The following is a 19,530-nucleotide window of genomic DNA, read 5'->3' on the forward strand; positions in this document are numbered from 1 at the left end:
CATACAAAGTCGCACTATGACAGTTATAAATTCTCTAAAAACTCATCTGTGTACCTCAAATTGTATGTTTCAAAGTTTTTCCAAGAAAAACCTGCCTCTACCTCTTCTTCCTCATTATGTTTATATGGTTTTAGAAATATAGTAAACAGGCCCTGTGTACATCTTTTCCCTTTAGCAGCTGTCACTGGCCGTCCATGTCTCTGCTAAGCAATGGCTATTTCTAAAATTAGTGTTATTCAACCATGAATTTATGCATCCACTGTGCTATGACAGTATGTTCAATTAAGGTCACCTAAAAAAAGAAAGAAATGTATGCCATACATCTTGAAACTAGAAAGCAATTCTTAAGAAAGCAGAAACAAGTATGCTGAGACATGCACATGGAAGTATCATAATGATTATTTATTAATTCATGCTTTCAAGTATCTAGGAGCTGTTAGCTCCAGAAACCCTGCTGGCTCCTAGCAAACCGGGTTGTCTCATTGGTAGTCCAATTCCAGAGACTAGTGGCACATAATAGAGGAAAGACCAGGTGAGGAACTGTGGCACTTGGACTCCAGGAGCTCAAGCCAGGCTGAGTCTGCTCTGCTAGCTCCCAGGCAAACCTGGCTCTCAGCCCGATCTAGCCGGGAACTCCTGGAGCTAGTGGCTTCCATGCTTAATTCCCGTTTGACCAGGCCCAACTGAGGAGGCTTCTCGCTGCCATCCTGGCAAGTGCTACTGCTCCTCGTTTGGCATGCTTCTCAGTGTTCTTCAGCTAGCCTGTATGAACTTTTCCCCAGTTTGAAAACTTTTCATTATAATTGTTACTCATGATGCATGAAAATTAGCTGAAGAATTAGAAGTAGGGATTAATTGGGACCTCAAAATTGTCTGCAAGAACATACTGACCGTGCCTTTCTGAGACTTTCAGTGTGTCAGAGGTGTGTGGAGGGAGTCTTTTTTTTGTAGCTGATGACTATTATGTAGACCAGGCATACTGGCAAACAAATTTCAACCACACAACTGCAGTTGTTCTTGTGGAAAAGCTGCAATAAAGACAGGGATCATGGCATAGGAGATTTAATGCATGTTGATTTTTACTGATTGCTGTTACAAGTTATGGGCTGCACGGTGGTGCAATGGTAAGCACTGTTGCCTCACAGCAAGAAGGTTCCTGTTTCAATTTCTGACTTGGGCCATTCTGTGAGGAGTTTGCATGTTCTCCCTGTGGGTTCCCTCCAGGTCCCCCGACTTCCTCCCAGCATCCATTAACATGCATGTTAGGTTAACTAGTGTCATGATTATTTGTTTCTGTGTTGGCCCTGTGATGGACTGGCGACCTGTCCTGGGCATACCCTGCCTCTCGCCCAATGGCAGCTGGGATAGGCTCCAGCCCCCCTGTGGCCCTGAGTTGGATTAAGCGGGTATAGAAAAGTTATCGATGGATGGATGGATGGCATGTATAAAAACAAAGACTGAATTCAATGTAAAGATGACAACATAATAATTGGCCTTCCGCAAATACTGTGTACGGTCTGCCTACAGAATAATTAGATTTTAATGAGTGCTAGCACATGTTTGACAACATATCCATCCCCAGCTGAGCATGCCTGAGGGGAATATACACTATTAATGAAATAAAACATACTCCTTCAACGCCTTCCCTAGTCAGTCCACAGCTCCCAGCGAGTAATTTTAATGATACAAGTTTGATGTCTGTCAGCAATTAAGCATATGAAGCAAGTTGTAGGACTCCTTTGATTAAAAATAGATCCTTCTAGTAAGGGCTGTACAAGCAGATGGAGGCAGCATTGGAAGTGTGTCCTATTTCTAAACTTTATTTACTGCTTCAGGAACAAAACATTTTAGGAAAACTGTTAAATGCCAGGCCTTTTAAGACAACAATGTATGAGAATATTATTCTTCATATATGATTCAGTGGTGTTTGTGTCTGTTGTACAAAAATGGCTTTGCTCCAAGTAACATCTTAATACACTCGGACATAACATAATACTCATGGCTGGTACTGCTGAATTCTTTGTGTAACTTTTTATACAGCTAATGATATTTTTACAAATTAACAGACAAACATTCAAGTCCATCTTGTTCAAAAGTTTAGTTGTTGCTGGTAACGCTACACTCATATACATACACTTGTGCAATACATTAGGGAAATAATCTCTATCTTCACTTCTGTCTCCTTTTAGATCTGTTGACGATTCAGACAAATGTTTTTTTGTGTATATTCTACATACACGTGTTTTTCAAATGTCTTAAAATGACTTTCTGATATTCACTCTAAAAAGATCCTGCAGTGTAGATTAACATGAATGTATTGCTGCCAAATCATTGTAAATAGATTAGGACATTTTTGCCTTATTGCATCGGAATCTAACAAACATTGGAAACAAGGTTTGATAGGAATTAGAATTTGAAGTTTGAACCACGATCAATAAAATCCACACTTCCAAGCACTAGATTAGGATTGAATTTTCTTGCATTTTTGGTGATGCAAAAATGTGTTACATTTTTCTCAAAAAAAGAATAGAAAAGCTGGAGTCCAGAAATTATACTGCTGGCTACTGACGATATAGCATCTGTACTGTTTCAAATACCAGCCCTTGCGTGGAATACAGTACATCTTAAGATGCAATTGGGGGATGGGTTGCAGAGCATCCTATTTCAGCTAAATTAGAGAGGAAATTGAACTGAATGTGAAGCTGGCTATCCAATGGTGGCTGTCTTACTGGAATTGCTGCTATAGTATAGTGCTGCCTTAAAGCCACACATTAGATCAACCAATCACGGTTCAGCGTTTGGGGGAGAATCCCTAACAACAGTGGAGAAACAACAGATGACGCACTCTGGGTGGGGAATGGAGTGCTGCTGCTATGGGATCTAGATATATCCCAATGTTCTACAGTGCGTGTGTGTCCATACAGGCATGCAGGAGTGGAAATGGGAATAAATGAAGAGGGAAGAATTGCATTATGATAAAGAAATTATGATAATTTACAATCTATAGTTGCATACATTCTTAATGTATTCTAAATGTGAATGTACATTTAGGTATAATGTCACGCATTTCCTTTAATAGTATTAATGAGAGTGGCTTTTAGAGTATAGACAGAGATGTGTAGAGTATTTGTTTGTATTAAAATCTGTTCTGTAATTTTAAGAGCAAAAACCACACAAGACAAAGTGTGAGAGAAATGAGGGGTGAAAGAAACAGTGCACATGTGTGGGTGAGGCAGAATTCACCAGTGAAAATATGTATTCATCTATCAGCGTCTGTGTGGGAGAGGAAGAACCAATTAATATGTACTTTACTTTACTATTCTCCATGTTCCTGTTTGCCCTGTTCAGTACCACACTGTTCTCCGGTTGTATAATCTAAGTGAAACAAATATAATTACCACTTGGAAAAAAAAAAAAAAAAAACTTTTTTGGGGCTTTTTGATAGTTTTTCTGATCTGTTAGCATTTTCTTTCTTTCTTTTTTTTTTTTTTTTTTTTTTGGATTCTGAGCTAAGTAATGTGCGGATATCTCACGAGGTGCCTTTGAAGTGGTGTTATTAATTTCCTGGAGGGTCATATTTGAATTAGTGAGTCACTGAGGCTCCAGTTGAATCTCGTCTAGACTGCTCTGTGTGAGCGTGCATGTGTGTGTAAAATGGAGCAATCAGGGCTCATGGGGTGGAGATATTTATCGTGCTAGCGTTGAGGTTTGCAAGCTCTTGTACTGAAATATGCTCTACCAGTTAAACCCTCATGCACTCATGAAAGATTTCCTGAATTAGACATTAAACCCATCACATTAAGATTTATTTAAAAGCCATTGTAGATAGGCAATGCACTTACTGCCAGTAAAATATCTAAAATGAACAGAAAAGTCATTTGGATGATGTGAAGGAGAAGATAAAACAATTCATGATTGAGAAAAAGAAAACATGGCTGCCTGTTAATATAACATTTATTTTTTTATTTTTCTTGGGCCATGTACAGCATTTAAATCCCACATATACCATTGTTTTATATGTATGTATCTATTTTTACTTCAAAATAAGTAAAAAGAAATACATTTTTACTTATGTAGGTGTAAAAGAGCATATTGTTTTCTTCAGATTATGAAAAATATGTTATTCTTTTATGAGTTTGCGTGATGACATTAAAAGCAAGGTATCAAAGGAGTCTGTGTTTGGTATTGTATGCCTGAACATGTATTTTGTGTTTGTACATGTATGTATTTGTGTTTTAGTCCACTCCTATAAGATAGTTGGCTCACAGCCATACCTTTTCAGCCATTTAGCCATCACAATGCCTTTGGTAAACAAGCACTGCTGTAAGGTTTCACTCCACTGGGCTGTGTCATTAACTGCCCTGTTTTATGTGTGTGTAAATATCCTTCTGAATTGAATGTGTACCCTGTGTGGGTGTGACTATTTGTGTTTGGTATTTGCAAGGGTCTTTTCCACTAGATTAAAAATCTCAGGTGTATTCCCAAACTAATGAACACAATGAGTGTATTTCATATTTAGCTAAAGAAAGGGTGAATTTTAATCAACTTAGACTCTTTTGAAAAGCTGGATTTAGCAATAGTCCTCCTCACCGCTCAGCCATAGCGATTCAATTTTTTTTCCCCCACAAGCATTGATGTGGCTGTAAAGAAACTTGAGTGGTGCTCTGCTTTGATTTTATTGGCATAATTGGTGTCATTTTAGTTTTTATATTGTAGCTGGGTAATTCATCATAATGCCATTGATTTGTCGTGTTTTCTTTAAATTCAGTCAGCATCTTTGCAGAAGAAAGAGAAGATTATCCTATTTTTCCTCTTACTGACTGGATCGCACGAAACATTGCTGGGCTGTAATTACTCCCCTGAAGCAGACACAATTCCATTTGGCAGTGTATGGTAATTGATAGTGTTTACTTGACATACCTGCCTGTTAATAGAGTAATCATTTTGCAGTTGCATTGACAGCTGTTGAATTATACACTTGTGTGTGTCAGTACATAAGTTTTCCCTTTGTATACCATAGTAGGCAAGTGTGATTTACATTCACAGAGATTTAATATGGCAAGGAATGATAACTCAGCACATTATGCGTAACACTTCGTAAGCCATTAAATGTCCCCCTTTTATAGGCAGTTATTGGATTATGAAGAGCTCAAACAATACTGTCATAATCTGAGCTACTAACTGCTTTATCATTCCCTTTGTGCAAAAGATATAAAAACAAATCAATTTCCTCATAAAACATTCAATTAAGCAGGAAGGAAGTCCACTGGGGTGAGCACAGATTGACATTGAATTTTCATTCCTGTCTCCACTGGATTTGTCAAAAGTAAAGAGGGGAAACGAGGAAAGATACAAAAATGTAATTGGTGTGGTTGTGATGTTTCTAACTAATTCTAAAGTATAGACTGTATATAAAAGCGGGGCCCAGTCACACGCTCTTAAAAGGGCAGCCTTTGCAGAATAACACTGATGGCTTCTGAGTGCTAAGTGATGGCTCCAAAAGAAAAAAATGTCAGGTTTTCACATAAACTATTAAGTTGATAAATTTTAACCAGTCTTAGCCAACCGATGCCATTTAATTTTTTCAGTTTATAAGAAGGTGCTTTGTAAATATCATTCTATCTTATGATTGAGTGTGTAATTAATGGGCAGGAGAGTGGTAAAAGTACAAAGGTGATGAAAGGGTAAGCTTTTGCTTTTTTTAAATTATATTTTTTATCACTAATATGACCTGAAACATCCTCTGGTTTTTAATTGTGATTTTACAAAAACTACATAAAAGATCTGAAGTCATCAAAGTAGATAAAAATTTAAGCTAAAGTTCGAGTCAGGTGTTGGGGAATGTATGATTATCAGACTTGAGTGGATGGCCTTTTTTATGGGGAGCTTGTAAAGTGTGATCTTTATATCACGTTTTTTTAGGAACAAACATGCTGTTTATCATCACACAAACAAAAAAGGAATAACTTTTTTGAATATCACAGTCAAATTGACAAATTGTGGAAACTTAAGGACATCATTGTTGGCCTCTTTAGGGGGGGTTGACTAGCATACGTCACTCTAAGAGTAAGGTGGGAATAAACTGAAAGTTGTAGAATTGAAAGGTTTAAGGTTATGTGTATGCAGAAACCTAGAAAATTCTTAAAAATGTCAAGCACCTTTGTCGATACTGCCTTCAGTAGATGGATTTGAAAATTGCTAGTGGTTAAAAGAAAAAAAAAACACTAACTGCAGATGTCGAGATCTTAACTTCCGCCCTCCAGCTCCCTTTCATACCCTTTGTACCAGACACGTAGGTCAAAAAACATCCTCAGACAGAGAGATCTATGAAGTACATGAAAACACTTTTCACCTGTTTACAGAGCTCCCAATATTACAACTATTTTAACAGCTTTAGTTCTAGAAGCAAGAAAATACGAAACAGACAACAGGCTTATAGACCACTGGTTATTGTGCAGTTCATACAAATCTAATATATTGTGTCAAACTTCAAATTTTAGATTGTATTTAAGTTGGATATAGTACCTTAATTTCCATTGCCAAATGTAATTTTAGGTACTTGGATTCTTTCAAGTGAGTTTGCCACTTGTCAGTCATTTGAACTAAGATTTATCATAGTTCCATATTTCAAAGAAAAACCCCTGTAATTGGATCATTAAAATTCCATTTAGCAAAAACCACCATAGAGAATTGGGTATAGGGAGATGACTGAGGGCTTTATTTCAGTGCTGATGTTGTACGGGATGTTATTTCTAAAGTAATTCCCTCTGCTCTTTTTGGCACAGAGATGATGACATGAGAGATTCACAGATTGGTTTCAGGGGATAAATAGATGTACTGTTGACTGCTGAAGATGCTACTCGAACCCTTTGAAATGCACTGCACGTCCATCACAGTCCTCTCAGAACAGAATTGGGGATCCCTTGCCACTTTGGCCCCTCCTTGTGTTAGTCGGCACAAGGCTGTTCTCTAAAGACCATCTCCAACCCAACAGTGAAAGCCAGCAGCTTCTCCTCCATCTTGGCACAAACTGCGTATATCCATCTGTATCTGTCTGTTAGTCGATAGACTCTCATTCTTCATCAGGATGAGAGTAACCAGCCAAATCCACATAAGCTCATTATTAGAGGTAGAACAGAGATGCTGGCTCAAGAGCAGCTTGTTGTTTTGCTTCCAATTACTGCTCATGCATAACTGAGATGGATACCGCCCAGTCTTTCCAAGACTCCTGCAGCTGATCAGCTCAAACAAGAGACTTGTGTCGCAAGACAGAAAGAAGACATTGATGTATCGAGAGTGGTCAGCAGTCAACAAATAAACAATGTGTAACGAGGAGTAAGAAAGCAAAATATTATGAATAGATTAAGACTTCTATAATAAGATTTAAACAATAAAAGACACAAAGACACTTAAAAATCTTGTCAATATCACTGACTTGACAACAGCACAAAATACTGGTGCGAGAGTCGGTCTGGAATTGGATGAAATTGCACATCTTCTAAGAACCAGTTTACTTTTTCACAGGTTGAACAGCTACCATGGAGCCATTGTCATTAGACCAGTGTGTAGATTTGTTAGAACACAGTTTCCTCTTCTGAAACTCCTTTTTTTTTTTTTTTTTATTGTGAAGCTCTGAAGAGGCGCAAAGTACAAACATACGGTTTGTTTCCTCTATAAACCTTAACCTGAACATTGTTTTGTTTATTTTTTTTTATTTAGCTTTTTTTTCAATGCTTTTTTGATTTAAAAAAAAAAAAAAAAAAAAAAGTGGTTTGCAAACAGCATTTTTAAAGGTGTTTGCAGTTGGTGTGTTTAAATATCAACTGGCAATATAGACAAAAGGTGTGAATACCAACCACTTGATGCAATGGATAAGTCGGCGTATAAGTAACCAATAATCAAAAATATATGTGGAGACTGCCATTCTTAGTCGCATGTATACATGTATGCTTAACATTTCATGCCCTGGGCTCCTGAGTTGCCGGTTCCAAATTGCTCATGATAATGAGCAATTTTGTGCTCGTTTTTAAGAATGCTGTTGCTTGTTTTGGGTTAATTTTCATAAACTGGGTTGGTTGTTCTTGTCACAAGATCTGGCAACCCAAGTAAATGGAGGATATGAATATAATTAAACCTTTGGATGGTTGCAACATTGCAGTTACACAGGGGATGTTATGTAGCCATTGGTCATTGATTTGACTATGCTCTGTAACATGTAAATGGCTATATGAATAAAATATTTTATTTGCAACTCATAAACACATCATAACCAAAATATTATCTTATTTATATTCATGCCAATATATTACTATTTACACATATAGCTGAGTCAGCTATGTTTCTGTTACCAGAGATATTAAAACATTAAAGATTAAAAGAAAAAAAGATGGAGAAATAATAACTTTATTGGCTTGTACAACAGTGGTTTGATTTCAGTTTGTACTTTTTGGAATACCATAGACTTTACACTTACTTAACAATGATGCCTGTTTCGTATATTTACACTGATAAACATGTAGGCCCAGCATACCAACGTGGCGTAAAGCACTCTTAAATCAACCGTTAACTCAATTCAAGCCACTAACACCAGCCAACAAAATGACTGTACCCTGCTACCTAAACTCAGTGATGCATGCTTAAGCTTCTTCTCCACTTGTTCTTCTTAGAATGTTGTCTGGTACTTCCATCCCTAAACACAAGGTAGTCTCCAGTGTCTCCACTGTTCTCATTTATGGTTCCACAATGATGAAACATGCTGCCAAATGCTGTCAAAGCAGTGCTGTCCCTCGAACACCTAACCTAAAACTCCGAACTTGCACTTACTTTTGCATATTTTTTATATGCTCTACTTTTACTCTGTTGTATAAATAGACTCAGCACTTATTTCATAGTTTCCTACTGCAGTAAAGCTTTCATGTTGCTCTTCACTTGTAAGACAATATTTCTAATAATGTTATAAAATGTGCAGTATATTAGTTTGTCTGTACTAAATGTGTGTGTATATTTCTAAGGGCTATCAGTCACAGATCACCATTACTGTATTCAGTAGCTCAGAACATGACAGTAAAAAAAATCACAAATAAAAACTTTGAAATCGGTCTTGACAATCTACTGCAATGCAACAACAATGATGCATTAAGGCATAGCTGCAGCCACCTTGAATTTCTTCCTCCGTTCAAAGGCCAGTTAACGGGTAAGTGATTGCCCATGTATGAAGTCACCAGCCGTTCTAAGTGGCTTTGCTTTTAATAATCTTTTAAAGGAGACATCTCATATCATCCACATGGTCCCTAAAGGGAGAGGAAAATCACACATGAATGAAAAAAGAACAACCAAACCATTTTCTCAGTGAGGTGTGGAGAATGAATTCAGGAATAAAGGATGGAATCCCATGAAAGCTGGATTCTAAACCGAACAGTCAGGGTAACCACAGCATGGGGTCTGGAGGATGAGCGGCAAAACTGCATGTCTATGTAGTCTTTCTATAAGCTGTGCATTAGTGAATGAAAAAAGGGAAGAATATAGGTGGACAAAACACCATACTTGAGTTAAGTGCACAGGGATTATATATAAACCTGTTAAAGTCCCCTTTTAAAAGCATTTGAATCCTTTTTCTTTCAATTCAGAAGATTATTACTTAAATACAGTACAAATGATAAGTACTCCATGTAATCTCATCTCCTAATTCTTGCATTCAATGAAAAAAAAATAATCTACATTTAATGAATAGCCCATACATAATTAACAGTTGGGACCAAATGAGACCGTACGATTAATTTGTCATGTATATTTTATTAATGCCCTTCTGTGATGTCATATCCCTGTTATCTATGCCATGAAGTGCCACATTACTGACGACATTTAATAGAATGAATAGATCTAAGAAGATTATTATGAGATAAGAATTTTAAAACGAGTCCTTTTGTCTTGGGATAGTTCATCTGCTCTTTTTTTTTGCCTGAGTGTGTTGGTCATGCAGCCTAATGCACCGTTACTAAGCTGCACTCTGAAGAGAAGAACTATTGCATTTCTGCAGGTTGTGTTTGCGGCAGGATGTCAGATACTTTTTGAGACTTTGTGAACTATTGGCCCAACAACTACTTTACACTGCTCCTGCTTGTCCTCCTCCCCACAGGAACACTTTACGGTCGAGTGCAAATTCAAGGAGTCTGTGTTTGAGAACTACTACGTGACATACTCCTCCATGACGTACCGGCAGCAGCAGTCGGGCAGGGGCTGGTACCTCGGTCTGAACAAGGAAGGAGAAATCATGAAGGGGAACCATGTCAAAAAGAACAAGCCAGCAGCCCACTTCCTTCCAAAACCTCTAAAGGGTAAGTCTACCCAGATCCTCTTCCATATTTCTACTTCTCACTGCATGGTTAGGGCTTTGTTTAATCAGAATCGGTTTGAATAACATAGAAGTCAGCAGTAACTATTTAATCTAATGATAAACTTCTTTTTACTACATTTGTCTTAATGTTTAAGTACGGGTAGTTTTCCCACAGTGACCTTAGAACCACTGCTTTTCTCTGATTAAAATTCCCCATTTCTTCTTTATTTTCTTCATACTTCATGTGGATATTCCTTCACTATACTAAATGTACCACTTTCCACTTGGCTCCGCGATTTAGTATTCTCCTCAGAGATGCTGGCATGTGCCTCTTCAATAGTTCCCTCCAGCTGGTCACACTCCACTGCAGGCACAGTTCAGAGTGAGGTTGAGCCATTGTCTGTAACTAGAAGGAGCATAGACAATATGTTTCAGGGCTTTGAATAGTAGCTCTCAGCACTTTGTTTACATTACAGTAAATTCACAGAGAACCCAACCCATCCAGACAACCTGTGTGGTAGTGTTGCTGTGGGGAACAGAAAACAGCAAGGAGAGTGTTAGAAGTGGTTCTGTTGTCAGTTGAAAAGGCCACAGTCCTTTCATCTTCAACAAGACACAGATTTACCTGTCAACAGAGAGGAGACAGAGCAAGAGAGTATGTTTTCTCTTCAGTGAGACAAAAGAGGAGCAATATGGTTTTTTTTCCTGCTTTTTTCTTTGACACTAAGAAATTAAAGGCTTGCAGTGCAAAATCTGGATCTGTCATCTGCCTCTTAATATAGTTATTGTTACTTTTCTGCCTGCACAGTTTTTCAAGCAAACCATCCACTAATATACATTGAAACTGTTTTTATTCATAGACTGACAAAAAAAATCATCGGCTACCTTATGAGGCACATTTCTATCAGAGGAATTTGCTCTGTTTTGCATTTTACTTTTACAGCGTTTACTTTGAGCCTACACTGTCAGAAATGTGATAATTCTATTTATATTTTTTAATCTGAGGTAGGTTCTGCATAGTGCTTTGAAATAAGCTTTTTATCCACCCATCCACACACATGAATGGTTTTGAGCTTTGAGTAGAGGCTTGTACAGCAAAATATCTAAATTATGTATCTAAATTAATAATGTATTTCTAAATTCAAAGAAAAAACATTACATTTTTTTTTTCTATGAATAAGATATTGTTACTCTTCTCAACTTTAGCAAGAGTTTGGGTTTGATTTACCAACTGGACCTGTTTATCTTACGGTCATTGAAACTTAGTTGATCCAATCACCTGCCAAGCATTTTATTTTATTTTTTAAATGCCGCCTTCTCTCAGCTGTTCGCCTTCTCAGATTGTTCTGCGTCACAAACCATTTGGCAAGTCGGATTGATACTTTGACAACAGTATGTTTTATGATGTACTCAGTAGGTCTGCGTCATCTGAAGGTGTTGACACCACGTTCACACGTGCGCACATGCTCCATTTAGTTTATGTAATCTTATTATTGTCCTCTTTTCATGTTAGCTGTGCTCCTCAGGCTCATGATGCCCATTTTTGAGATACTGTAGAAAGTCATGTTAAATGTTGACCTATACATCTGGTTTACATTGAAAAACAATGCTGTTAAATCATTGCAGCTAAATATTAACAAACTGTAGCAACTATTTTGCAAACAAACCCCATTCCTCTATCTTTCACTCGTATTGTGTAATCAAATTTCAAATTGATACACAAATAGTCAGATTCATATAATATACACAGACAATTTGTCTTAATATCTTGTGCTTTTTAAAAAAAAATCAGAAAAGTAATGTAATGTAATGTTTAGGTCAAAAAGAACGTCAACCTACTTAAAGGTAGCAATCCTGGTCTCTTCCATACAGTTGGTTATACAGCATATTAGTTCATCTTCCATCTACTATGATTGGCCTATTCTGAACAAACATATTTTATTAATCTTTGTTATAAAAAGATACAGTCCAATTCATTCTAGTCCAGTTATAATCAAATTAAAACAATCAATTTAACTCTAAAGTACATTGTACAGTGACATAAAGTGTTCAGCAGGTATAAACTTATATTTATATGAAAATGTATGGGCTCAGGAGAAAATACTCATTTGACCATCTGATTTAACTTAACAAAAAAGTTTCTTAATATATAGGTATGCACGCAATGCACATGGGTTATAGAAATAATATAAGATATATAAATATTTCAAGCCATGAGGTCGGCTAAGAATCGTTATTATAAATTTTTATATTTTATATTATATATTCCACATGTTTTCACAAGTCTTTCACTTTTCTATTTTTTGCTTTCTTGTGACCATTCTCTCACTTGTGAATGGTTAGGGTCAGGGCTTAGAAATACATGGTTAGGTTTGCTTGTTCAAAAATAGAACAAATGACATGGTTAGGGTGAGCACATGACAGTGTAATGTCACATCGATGCCGCCCAGCATAAAACAGCTGTCAGATGTTGCCTTCTAACAATTGTTAACCAATGGTTGTGACTGTTACATTTCAGAGCTGTGGACAAAGACCTATGGCACATTTCCTGGGCAGACAGGGCTCAGTTATCAGTACATTAGTAACACTTAGTTACACAGCCAGCATCTTACATCTTAAGTATCATATCTTCCCACTTACATAGCCTTTGATAGCTATTCAACCTATATAACGAACCATTCAATGGTTCTCAAAGCCACTTAAAAGTAATTGCAAGAGAATAATTGCCTTTCTTTTCTTGAGAAAAATCTCAAATTAATTGAATAAAAATATTGCTGTTCTACCCTAGTCTTTGCTCTAACTTTCTAACTGTTTTTAATAATTATTAAAATTTTGAATAATTCAACTTTAGGATAATGCCAATGGTTCAGAAAGAGCTTTACAGCAGAAAGAAAGAGAGAGAAATACGGGAGAAATTATTCCGGCAGCTCATAAAGATTCAGAGACGGTGGTGTTATGGAGCACCAATTAAGAAGCCGTATCTCCAATGGTGATGGCCACTCTTCCAGGCTTCACTCACAACTCTTCTGGTTCCAGTCTGTGAGCTCTCAGGCTCTCATTCTGTCCTCCTCCAGATGAAGCAAGTTCAGCTCACATCATTTAAAAGGAGGAAAGAAAAAGAATCCTCTTAAAAACTTCCAGAAAGTCCTGATATGAAAGACAAAGTGCTGCCTTTATCTGTGTAGTCAGTCAAGTGGTATCTTTTTCTAAAACACGAGGAGATTTTTGTGGAGAAAAGTGAACAATTAAAGGAGCGGTTGTTGTTACTGGATATTAATGTTTAGAAATTAAAATTAGCAGTGATGTTAAGTTTCTTACCTACAATAATAGTAATACAGTAGTTTCACTATTGAGATCTGTACCAATCGCATATGTTCCCAGCCTAATGCTACCAGTGAGTGAAATGTGTATACATGGGAGGTCTCTGGATTGCTGCTGTAAGAAAAAATGCTCGGCTTTGTAAAGTGGCTAAAAGACTAGATTTGCTGTTTCAGCCACAGACTCCCACAGGAACAAACATCAAATAGCGTCTTAGGCAGCAGGATGTTGACAACATCCTGAAACCAAAGACCGTGAACCTCAAATTACTGATGTTTCTTCTGAAACGCTAGCTGCTGAGATGCAGATTGAGCCAGTGCTGCAAACAAAGCAAAGCTAAAGCATTAGCAACCCTTGAATTTATAATGGCATGCTGTGGTATATATATATATATATATTTTTAACTTAAGCATGAAGCCAGTCTTTTGTGATCTTTTGAATCAGCAGTTTGCAAGGACCTATACTTTTTCTGCAAGGTTTACATTAACAGTAAATCAGTTATCTTCCATGAAATTGACCAGTTTTTTTTTACAAAATGTTAGGTAAACTGGCGAATTAAAAAAAAATGATGTTCTCACTTGTCTTTACTCAGTTGACATGAGGAACTTATAGCTGCAGCTGCTGAAATAAATCTGTACCCATTTCAAACCAAGCACAGCACTAGAGCTTTTTACGTTTTGCTTTGTTAAAAGAAAGCGGCACAATGGGCTGATTTCAAATTATTTATCAGCTCGCTTTGTTTTTCTTTTTTAATGTATGTGAAGCTACAGCCATCACTTTAATTAATATGAAATATGCACACAAATTTTTTTCTGAAGGGTTTTAACTCTCAAACAGAGTACACTGTAATGTCTGCTAATTATTTTTGTTTAATTTCATCAAGAACTTACTTTAATGATTCAAGAGGACTCAGTTTCAGATTCAAATAATTCATGTTTTTTAATTCTGAAGTGGTGGTAAAAACTTGTGAGGAATATTAGAGTAAAGACACAGTGGGATACAGTGGTAACTACTATGAGCTAAAGAATTAGGATGGAAAATGCTGAAGAGCATGCACAAACAAACCAGCTTGTCATTTTTAGATGGATCCAGATTCAGCTGCCTGAGACCTACCTTGTGGTTTTTGAAAGTTTACAAAGCCAGGAGAAGAGTATGGTAAAGTTATGACCAGCTATCTTTCTTTCTTTGAGAAGATACTTTATGATGGGAAAACTCCGAAGAGCAGATGGGAGTCTTTGATGCAAAGTGATGAAAAACACAATAAAAATGTTTTTCCAAGAAGAAATGTTGTGCATGGCCTCTCAGTGTGGTTAAGCCAAAAGCTTTGCTAGATGACATGTGGTGGACATTTTCCCGAGTGCTGTTATAGAAATCAGTTGATCCCTTTCCTGTTGTAAATGTAAAGCTTCAAGCATGAAGTCTCATCTTTTACAATTGTAGTATCCATACTGAACACCAAAACAGAAAGGACTTAAACTTAACTGTTTGTATTGCTGCATGCTATAAATATCTGTTCCTGTTTGACTTTTTTGCTTGTGTAATACATGAATATATTGTGTCTGATTCACACTAATCTTCTGTCTCCACAGTGGCAATGTACAGAGAGCCATCTGTCCATGACTTGACAGAGTTTTCCCGCTCTGGCAGTGGCACACCCACCAAGAGTCGGAGTGCCTCAGCTGTCCTCAACGGTGGCAAAGCCGTGAGCCAGAATGAGTCGACGTAGCCCGGTAGCCAAATGCAGGCCTGGGGCCGAACCATGAAACCTTACCTCTTGCAGAGCGTGAATCCAAGCAGACTTGTTTCTCCTATCAGCGGTTCAGGACTGGCTACAACATTAATCCACATATAAACGCCCAGATGCCATCAATAAAAAGGGTTAGGTACCATCATAATCAGCCATCATCAAAACAACATCTATAAAAAGATACTTAATACATAGATCATTATCAAATAACAATTTTTCTTTTTTTTTTTTGCCCTTGAGATTTATTTCTTGGCTTGGTCACTCTATTTTGGTGACGATCATATACCATTTAGCTCATCTTTATCTCACTGTCTTGTTACTTTATTTCATTATCTTTTCTTAGGTCATGCACTAAGCACATCTGTCAGACAGGGACTGGATGCTAGATATGCAGGTGTTCAGGGCAGCCATTAACGGTGCTGATCCACACGGCTGCAGCGGAACAGTAAAGGCCCTCTCTGTCTCATCCATGCTTCTGTGAATACAAAGCCTATAAACTCCCTGGTATGGTGCAGCCTAGTGCTACTGACCAGCCAGATGGTAGCTCTCCTGCGTCCTAGTGCACACGCTCAGAGACTGAGCTCTCTAGCATGGGAAAATAAAGCCTATGTTCAACTGACCTGAAGTATAAGGGACAGTGTGGCACTCTTGCAATTTCTTTCTTTTTTTTTTTTTTTAATTTCAGAGATGCCACAGCTGCAACTTGTTTCTTGCTAATTTTCTGAATTAGCAAAGAGATGTTTATTTGATAACTGGTTTTGCTTTTGTTCCCTCTTGTTGTCTGCCCTTGCCATCGTTTATTTTAATATCTATACAGTTTTTTTGTTCATTACCGAGATGGGTTCCAGCAAACCAAAGACAGACTGAAAGAGTGTCCCTTTAAGCTGCTGAAAACCAAGCCAACATAAAGGCTGTAGTTAGTTGGATTTTTTTTTTCATTGTACATTTTTGATGAGGGAAAGCAAAGGTTTTGTGGAAAAAAAAGAATAATGGATGAAGAAACTGATTTTAGGCATGTTGGCAGCGGGCTTGATGTTGTGCTTTCGACTGACATGCTCAATGATGGAGGTATGAAACGACTATTCAGTGTTCCCATTCCCTTCTGTTATCACTGTGTCACAACGTCTCTAATTCTTGTTCTCGTGATCTGTTTCCTCCCTCTGTGCTTGTGTCATGCTCCAATCCCCAAGCCATCCTTCTTTTGTCGACTCCTATCAACTGATATAGCTCACCATAGGAATATGGTGGAAACCCCTTCCCAGGATGCTTGTTATGTGTTTGAGTAACTTATTGTGGTGACACTATTTTATACATAAAAAAAAAAAATAATAATAATACTGTGGACTTTTAGGTGGCTTAACATTTTATAGGACTTGTCATATTTGTAAAGGTGAAAAAAAAAATGGAATAATTAACATCTTCCCTTTCTCGCACAGGGCATGTACACAACTATGTACAAAAAGGAACCTTTTTTGTGGGCTAAGTACTCCTTCCTTCAGCTACATAACTTAATATTGGTACATGCTTTGGGAGACTTTCTTTTCTTGGTTTCCTCTGGAGGTGGTTTGTATTAAGTGAACCTATCTGTTGCATGGGAAAAAGCAGGGAAATACTGGACTAGAGCTGCATGATGTAGGCTATGTGTATTAACCCATGTTGGATCACGTGTTCCAAACTACCAAACTAAATCTGCTAAAACAACATATACAGACACTGCAGCTGTCTGATAACTTCCAGTTGTTTATTATTTGTTGTATACACAAAATGCACTGAATAAAATGTTTATATTAAGATATACTTTTAAAATGTGTCAGATTTCCTTTTTTGTGTGATTGCTTATACACTGAGCAACCATCATAGTCATAGACAAGGCGAGCTTGTTACTAGCAATCAATTTGGTTGGCAAGATCTGCAATGATAGGTGTTGTGAAGAGGGACTGATCTAACTCACTCGTGGCATTTTTCCTTTTGGTGGACACCAATGTTTCCCAGAGAGGTAGAATGCCTTTAATTGCCTCAGAGTTCTGCTGGACAGGCCTATAGGGTTCATTCTGTCTAATAAATCTATTTACTTTTATACTTGACAAAGAAATTGATACCTTGAAATCGCTCCGCTACCGTGGCTTTTCCCTGTGTTTGAGCTTTATGCTGCTTCGACTGAGTTATCTCTTTAATACCCCTTTTCAAAAAATGTATCAGCTGGAACAAACAAATATCTGGTTTTCTTTCATTTCAAGTGTAGACTACATGTAAAGGAGGGACATTGTTGGGGGTTCTGAGACATGAAGCTGATGTGGAAGTAGACTTTCATTCAAACTGCATCGATTTCTTTCATGAAATACAAAATAATGGCTAATAAATGGTTTCCCACAAGTAATAATGGTCTAATTATGTAAATTCACTCGATCTGATTGGTGTTCTGGTGACCTTTATAAAAACTGAGTGAAGTCCAAACCATGACATCATCACTGGGTGTGTTTTATAAAGTTTTTAAAAAACAGGACGGTGTCCTGGTTTTTGAATCACTGGTTACAGCTGGTCACTTTTGCCAAGGTTTGAACCTTTGAACTCAACAAAATCTTCAAGAAGAAGAGCAAACCTTGCAGAGAAGTCATTGACTTGTGTAAATTTCTCTCATTTCCAGCAACCAAACACAAGTGTAGTTTCAGTAAAATTCCAGATATTTTTTTCCCAGAGAATAAATCATATTCCAAGGCACAACAAGACAGGACTGCCTTTTTTTCCTTTTTAGTGAGGGAAAATGCAGCTTGTACAAGCTAATGCTGCAATGTAAATAGATGAGAACAAAAGAAAATTACAACAATCTCGTTTGTGGGGAGAGAAAGAATGACCGAATGAATACCTGTCATTGGAAGTATTTGTCTTTAAATAAAATAATAATAATAATTTTAATAAAACAGGTGATGAGGCAGAGTAACATAAGGGCAATCTTGTGATTGACATATCACAGTTGTATTAGTGTGAAAAGCATCTGTGAGTCCTCAGCCAGATCCACCAGCCACTTTTCACACCTTGTTGCAGCATTTGAAAGTGTGATACCACACGGTTCTTGAGAAGTCTAACTAGCATAAAGATGGTTACACCCAACTTCTGTACCGTGTACAGTCAATGATTTCTTTGTTTTTCAGAGTTTTATAGCAGAGATGACAAGGTCAGATGAAACTTTTGTGGGTTGTTCTTTCTACCACATTTGTAAGAGAGAGTTTATAAAACCTTTATCATATGTTTGTCTTGCTCGCCCGATGACCGCTGGGATAAGCGCCAGCCCCCCCGCGACCCGACCGACGGATTCAGCGGGTATAGAAAATAGATGGATGGATGGATGTTTGTCTTGTTTTTACTAGTTTTACAGTTAATTTAAAAAAACGCAACTCAAAAAACAAAAAAATGCAACTCAACCTTTTTTTTTTTTTGACAAAATGAAAAAAAAAAGTCAGTGGTAAGTAAATTCTATCGTTCTATGCAGAGTGCCACTAATGTGTGGTTCGAACAGAGACCTTCATACACCACTAAAAGCTATGATTAAAAAAAGAAAATACAATAAGAAATTGTTATGGACAGTGGAAGAACAGTTTTTCCTATTCTGAATTTGACCAACGACATTCAAACTCAGATCCTGGTAAATGAAATCTTTATGTGAGTGTAAAGATAACTCATAAGATAACTAGTATTCAGAAACCAAAAAAGACTGCTGTTGGTTTTTAAGACTGTCATCTTTGTGTTAATGTAAGCACCAGCCTGCTCCTCTGAAACTACATTCATTACGCCCATTGCCTGCAGTGACAGGCGAACTATAGGCCACTGTAATATAGGCCTTCTTATGAGTTACTTCATCGTTCATGTAGTTTGACATCCCACTACTCTCTTCATTTCCTTTTACCCATCTCTAGACTCCATTCATTAGTATGAGACATTCCAATTCATTAGAGGAGGCTGCCAGCCTTGTTCATAGATGATGATGTGAAGAAGAGAAGCCTTTTTTTCTTCTGTGGTATCTTTTTCTCCTTTTCCCTCTTTCCCTCATTCACTAATCAGTCAATTATTCTGCCCTTTACATGGCCAAACTAATGAGGCTTCATGGACCACCCCAAAAAGAGCAAGCAAAAATCAT

General features: G+C 37.3%; 1 protein-coding gene across 3 annotated transcripts in view; it reads left to right on the forward strand.

Annotated features, from left to right (window-relative positions):
- Positions 1-17,204, forward strand: part of fgf13a (fibroblast growth factor 13a) — a 106,796-nt gene extending 89,592 nt beyond the window's left edge. For all 3 annotated transcript variants that reach the window (XM_075481673.1, XM_075481674.1, XM_075481675.1), the window contains 2 exons: positions 10,136-10,334; positions 15,241-17,204. In XM_075481673.1, the coding sequence (XP_075337788.1) occupies positions 10,136-10,334; positions 15,241-15,377 (336 nt within the window). In that variant the 3' untranslated portion in view covers positions 15,378-17,204. The remainder of the gene's footprint in view (positions 1-10,135; positions 10,335-15,240) is intronic.
- The last annotated feature ends 2,326 nt before the right edge of the window (positions 17,205-19,530 follow it).

Source organism: Odontesthes bonariensis, chromosome 13 (assembly GCF_027942865.1).
Source record: "Odontesthes bonariensis isolate fOdoBon6 chromosome 13, fOdoBon6.hap1, whole genome shotgun sequence".
NCBI lineage: Eukaryota > Metazoa > Chordata > Actinopteri > Atheriniformes > Atherinopsidae > Odontesthes > Odontesthes bonariensis.